The sequence below is a fragment of the Miniopterus natalensis genome, chromosome 2, assembly GCF_054644295.1.
Source record: "Miniopterus natalensis isolate mMinNat1 chromosome 2, mMinNat1.hap1, whole genome shotgun sequence".
Lineage (NCBI taxonomy): Eukaryota > Metazoa > Chordata > Mammalia > Chiroptera > Miniopteridae > Miniopterus > Miniopterus natalensis.
Genome location: NC_142082.1, coordinates 137,811,408 through 137,817,717, shown reverse-complemented (window position 1 = coordinate 137,817,717; position 6,310 = coordinate 137,811,408). Strand labels below are relative to the sequence as shown.

Here is a 6,310-nt window from a genome sequence, read left to right as displayed (position 1 = left end):
CTCTGACGTTGGCCAATAGGAAGGGCTGGGGGCGGAGTCAGAGAAACGCGGGAAGGAGAGGCGGGGCCTCTGCCGGTGGCAGGGAATTGGGGGGAGGCGGCAACATTGTTTCAAGTTGGACAAATTGACAAGAGCGAGAGATAACACTGCGTTCCATCCGGACCTGGGGCCGCGGTGCTGGGCCCTGCTTCCGCCTCCTCCGCCCCGGGAACCGGGGCCGGCTTTCTGCAGGGTTCCCAGGTCCCCGCTCCAGGGCCGGGCTGACCCGACTCGTTAGCGCTTCATGGAGAACTTCCAAAAAGTGGAAAAGATCGGAGAGGGCACGTACGGAGTTGTGTACAAAGCCAAAAACAAGCTGACGGGAGAAGTGGTGGCGCTTAAAAAAATCCGCCTGGACACGTGAGTGGCCTCTGTACCGGGACTTCTACCTTGGGAACAACTTGAGTGCCCCCAACCCCCACCCCAACAGGCGGGTAGCCGTCTAGGAACCGGAAAGTAGCAGGGAGGGACTTCTTCTGAAGTGGAAGAGTGGGTTGGAGGACTGTAGAGGGTTTCCCTTTAGAGATTACAGGGTAGTTCCGAATCCGTGGGAAACTTGCTCCCCAAAACCGGTGATGCCCCCAAATGTGCAGTCAGGAAGACGAAGGAGGCCTCTGAGTTGGGTTCCAGTACTCCCCGTGGAGTTGGGTTTTGTGGGAACCGGTGAAGAGCACCTTTCTGAATAAAGAGCTCTCCTCACTGCCCCAGCCCCACCCTCATCTTAGAATTCTCTCCCTCTTTCAAAAGAATGGCAGTTGAACCTCACTGGCCCCTCTTAGGGAGGGTGGGTGCTGCTCCCCCCCCCCTTTTTTCTGTTACCTTCTCTCCCCCTTCACTAGGAGGCTTTCCTTACCTACCTTTGGGAAAAAAAGAAATAATGACCTTAATATATTCAAAAGCCACTCTCTGTCCACCCGTCAATGAACTCATACAAGCACACTTTCCCTGCTCTCACTTTCCTAAGGGATGCTGGGGTGGTGTCTCCTTGGGGAATAAAGAATAACTGGGCTGGGGGGGAAAGGAATATTTTTAACCACATTCCCATCTCTGTTTCCCAATCTCTCCAAGTGAGACAGAGGGTGTACCCAGTACTGCCATTCGAGAGATCTCTTTGCTTAAGGAACTTAACCACCCTAATATTGTCAAGTAAGTATGTATCTGGGAGGTGCTTGACAGTCTGGAGAATGCCTTCTGTCTGTGTAATCTGGCCGTTTCTCTCCCTCACCTCCATTCCTGGACGTCCCTTCCGTAGGCTGCTGGATGTCATCCACACAGAAAACAAACTCTACCTGGTTTTCGAGTTTCTGCACCAAGATCTCAAAAAATTCATGGATGCCTCTGCCCTTACTGGCATTCCTCTTCCCCTCATCAAGGTAATCCTTCTCATCAACTCCTCCCTAACATGGTCCTGTCTTGTGGGGACTAAAGGCAAGCAAATCGGACTGAGTGATGATTTGTGATTTTGGTTTCCTTTCCAGCCCTAATCTCCCCCACACGCCCCACACCCCTTTTTTTGTGGCTCTTTTGCTGCTCATTATGCTTATTAACCCTAGGGCTGGGCTGGAGAATCAAAGTTGAAACTCTAGTGAGTCAACATAACAGCTCAGGTAGAAGGTCAGATGAAACAGATAAATGGGACTTCAGGGCACTTGGTACATTCCTCCAAAAAAGCCCTTTTACCTGTTTGGTGGGAGAAATAGCCAGTGAGTCTCTATTATAGTCTGTTTTAGGGCTGGGTCGTTTACTCCCCATGCTACTTTCAATCTATCAACAAATGTTTATAAAACACATTTATTGAACACCTTCAATGTGCTAGGCACAGGATATGGAAAAGAGATGCAAAATTGAGTAAGACCTGGACCCTATCCTCACTGGGCTGACAGTCCGATGGGAAAAATAGCTTATAAACATGTAATTATAATCTAACATAGTAAAGGCTTTAGTAGAGTTTTAAAGGCGATAAACACAGTCCTGTCTCTCTCCATTATCAGAGCTATCTGTTCCAGCTGCTCCAGGGCCTAGCTTTCTGCCATTCTCATCGGGTCCTGCACCGAGACCTCAAACCCCAGAATTTGCTTATCAACGCAGAGGGGGCCATCAAGCTAGCCGACTTTGGACTAGCCAGAGCCTTTGGAGTCCCTGTTCGTACTTATACCCATGAGGTCAGTCCCTCTCTGCATTTCTTCTCTGAACTTCCTGGGAGGTGTTAACAAGGACATTCACAAAGTTACTAAAAATATTTGGACAGCAGTTTCTCTCTCACTGGAGGGAGAGTATTTCTGACATTTCAAGAGTTCTTAGAGTATGCACAGAGTTCATACTGCAGAGCTAACTGGGCTTTAATAGATACCAAGCCAGGAGAGCTGGATGGCACACCGTTAACATTATGACTACTTGTTTCAAGTTTTTCATAAAGGTCACAAATTGGGGGTTCAGAAAATATGGTCACAGAGTCATGGGCTAGGGTCATTCTGGGCTAAGAAGTTGTATGTAATCATTTTGCTTAGGGGAAATCAGAGGGAAGGGAAGGACAGAGGGAAGGAAGCTGCTTGTTAAGAGGCGGAGAGCAAACAGAGTAATGTTGGGAAGTTGAGATGGAATCTCCATGCCCCATATACCACCCATCCCCTTCCTACTTTTGTCCCCAGGTGGTGACCCTGTGGTACCGAGCACCTGAAATCCTTCTGGGCTGCAAATACTACTCCACAGCTGTGGACATCTGGAGCCTGGGCTGCATCTTTGCTGAGATGGTACAGAGACATGCCTGAGTTCCACCCAGCCCACTGTTCCCCACATTGAAGAACATCAGAACTGTTTCTTGGCCCACACCCATGGCCTTTCTATTATCACAGGGTTCTTTCTCTAGAGTAGTACCTACAGGGGTGGTGGGAAAAGGATAGGACTGTTGTCCCTAATGTCAACCACAATGGTAGGATATCCTGAAATAGCCTTAGCATCCTTTTACAACTCTTATCCCAAAATTGAGCTAAATAATTTCTGTAGCTGCTTTAACATTAGTTTGCATATATTTGGTAGAATGAGTTCCAGTTAGTGCTTTCATTTGGCCTGGAGACCTTATTGTAGAGTGTGAGGAATGCAGTTAAACCACCTATGTTCAGTTTATCCGCATCTTTTACTTAAACCGCAGACTTGGATCATGTCCCCACCCAACCTCTGGCTTTTCAGACTGAAGGATCCCTGAGGCCCAGCCTTAATATGTGAACTCTCGTCCCCTTTAATACAACAATGGAGTGGGCTGAGTTTTTAAATCAAATCAGCAATATCTTTTATGGTCCTCTATCAGAGTTGTAACCAGGGGCTTGGAGACCATTAGCCTATATATATAATGTGCATTTATCCCCCAGTTCATTACCTTACAATTGCCCATATTGCTCTCTCAATTCATCAAAAAATATTTGTTAAGCACCTAGTGTGTACCCAGCACCATGCTAAGTGCTGTGGGGAACACAGAAGAAATGGAAGACACAGTCTCTGCCCGCTGTGCTCCTATCTAGAAGTGGCTGCATCACAAGGAGGGGGGATGACCGCAGTGTCTACCCCACATCCCGTGAGTGGCTTGGGATCCCTTTGCTACATGTCAGTGGCACCCCAGACATTCACTCCCTCCCAGACCCACCCAGCCTTGGGGATCTGCAAAGCCATGGTTGGGGGAAGGAAGGAGGGGGCGAGGAGACAGATAAAGGGACTTCATTGTCTCAGGCTGTGTGTGACTGACCCCATGAAAGGCCCTGGGGAGGGAGTCATGGGGCCCTACTGACCTTCCACCGCCTGTGGGAACCTCCATTGTACAAGGGGCAGTTTTGACTGACGTCAATGCGGGTCTTGGCCTTTCCTCTTTCCTCATTTTCAGGTGACTCGCCGGGCCCTTTTTCCTGGAGATTCTGAGATTGACCAACTCTTCCGGATCTTTCGGACTCTGGGGACCCCGGATGAGGTGGTTTGGCCAGGAGTTACTTCTATGCCTGATTATAAGCCAAGTTTCCCCAAGTGGGCCAGGCAAGATTTTAGCAAAGTTGTGCCTCCCCTGGATGAAGATGGACGGAGCTTGTTATCGGTGAGAGTGGGAGGTGGACTCCCTTTCCTCTCATTGACTACCCTAGGGCAGGGTTTTTCCTGGGTAAAGGAAGGATAAGACCCTGGACTCTGGGTCTCAGTGTTTTCCTAGCTCCTGCTTCTGTCTCCCTGTTGGCATATCAACTGAACAGACAGATGTAGGGAGGAAGGAAATGGGAACTCTGCCTTGGGTAAAATGGATTCTAATTTCCCAATTTTTTGGAATACTTGCTGCCCATTTATTCCAATATCACATCACTGAAGTCAATATACATCTCTCCCTCCAGCAAATGCTGCACTACGACCCCAACAAACGGATTTCGGCAAAGGCAGCTCTGACTCACCCTTTCTTCCAGGATGTGACCAAACCAGTACCCCACCTTCGACTCTGATGTCCTTCTCCAAGCCCCCAGTCTCACCCTCTCCTCCAGTGGGGGCCTGATCTGGCTTGGCCCTGGGCTATGGGTGGCCCTCTGTCTTGTCTGGCTGCCTTAACATTCACTCACCTTCCTCTCTTAGCCAGACAACTCTGGGGATACAGGGGGTTGGAGGGGAAAAGTGGGTAAAATAAAAGGAAGTTTCAGTATTAGATGCACTTAAGTCAGCCTCTACCACCCCTCCTCTTAGTCATTGCTAAGGAGGGCTGGTATTAAAAAAAAAAAAATACTGACTCCTTCCTCTCCCCCTACATAGGATTTGCCATCCGAATCTCTGAAAGCCCCACAATTATTATTTTCTGTGTTTGGGATGGCAGGCTCCAAAACTGCCGCCGCTGTGTTTGTTAGACCAACTATAACGGGGGTAAATTGGAATTTTGAAAACCAAGCACAACAAAAACATAGGGAGGGGACTGTTTTGAAGAATTAGGTTAAAAAATAGATCCAACCAGTTTATACCCTAGTTTTAGTGTTTGATCTCACCTAACAGTCTGAGAGTCCCAAGACTCCCAGCCTCTGCAGTCCTGTTGGGGCAGCAGTAGAAATGATTGCACCCAGTGCCCTTGTCAGTCCCTCCTATAGGCAAGGGGTATCTGGGAGGCTCTGGGACAGGAACTGTGCTTCACCGCAGCCTTATAAGGCAAGTGAAAGATTATTTGGATTTTTCTCTTTTAAGATTCTTAGTTCTTCAGGTGCCAGGGCACATCTTCCTCTGAAGGCCACCCCCATAGGAGTGGAAGTAAAGTTAAACATCATTTTGAGAATGCTGACACTTTTTCAGGGCTGTGATTGAGTGGGAGCGTGGAGGGGGAAATATTTCTTTAAAAGAAGGATGAACAATTATATTTATATTTCAGGTTATAGTAGTTTTTTAGTGGGAGTGGGTGGATTTGTTGCCATTCGCACCTTGGGGTTTTGTAATGCAAATGTTTAAAAAAAGAGTATTGTTTTTCTTTTTATGATTCTCTTTTCTCTTACCTTGTCCTTGAGTGTTCCTGCTATTAATGTTATTTGTAATTTAGTTTGTAATTCATTAAAAAAGTGTTCCTAGTTTTATAGTGTATCTTTCCTCCTTTACTTTTGCATACTTATTTAATGAAAGAATGGTGAGAAAATATGAATGTGTATACATAATAATTGGTTTCAGACCCCCACTTTTCCTAATCTCTCTGTGCAGGGCCATCCACCCCACCCCATTTTGACTTCTGTGACAAAATTGGAATAGTGCAGAGGGTGGGCAAAGTGGGAATTATTGCCCTATTTTACAGCTGGAGAAACTGAAGCCTTCATATTTCCTACTTTCCCCACAAACCCGCATCTCCCCCTTCCCATCCCCCTCCCCTCACACACATGTATACCACAGACACACACACTCGAGGTGGCAGTTCCGGAATTCCAGTGTTAGGAAGGGCTTGGGAGCAGCAATATGATTGGAAGTGAGCTCCATGGAATTCACCTCGACACTGCATTCCTCAGTACGCTCGTCATTTTTCCTTTTTCTTGCATATCACAAACAGCAAAATTTTCTAAAGATACTTCATTCACCTTTATAATACGGTTCATAATATTGTCAATTGTCTGGATGAAAAATTATGAAGGGGCTAAAGCCTCCCCGGGCTATCGTTTCTTCGAGTTGCCATTGTCTCAGCCCACCAAAAAACATCTGAGGCCTCCCACCCCAAAATCTCCTGTACTCTGCGGCCGCACTAAAAGGATGAAGCACCGACTTCAGGGCTACTTAAATTCCCAGGCTCCGGGTC

At 47.4% G+C, this 6,310-nt stretch overlaps 1 protein-coding gene across 2 annotated transcripts; it reads left to right on the top strand.

Annotated features, from left to right (window-relative positions):
• Positions 1-72: 72 nt before the first annotated feature.
• Positions 73-5,613, top strand: CDK2 (cyclin dependent kinase 2). Of its 2 annotated transcripts, XM_016214393.2 has the most exons (8): positions 73-399; positions 1,108-1,185; positions 1,292-1,412; positions 2,031-2,201; positions 2,688-2,789; positions 3,464-3,607; positions 3,911-4,114; positions 4,401-5,613. In XM_016214393.2, exons 1-8 carry the CDS (start codon positions 284-286, stop codon positions 4,503-4,505), a joined length of 1,041 nt encoding a protein of 346 aa, XP_016069879.1. In that variant the 5' UTR covers positions 73-283; the 3' UTR covers positions 4,506-5,613. The 2 variants fall into 2 exon arrangements, with proteins under 2 accessions (XP_016069879.1, XP_016069880.1); XM_016214394.2 differs by lacking the exon at positions 3,464-3,607.
• Positions 5,614-6,310: the final 697 nt, after the last annotated feature.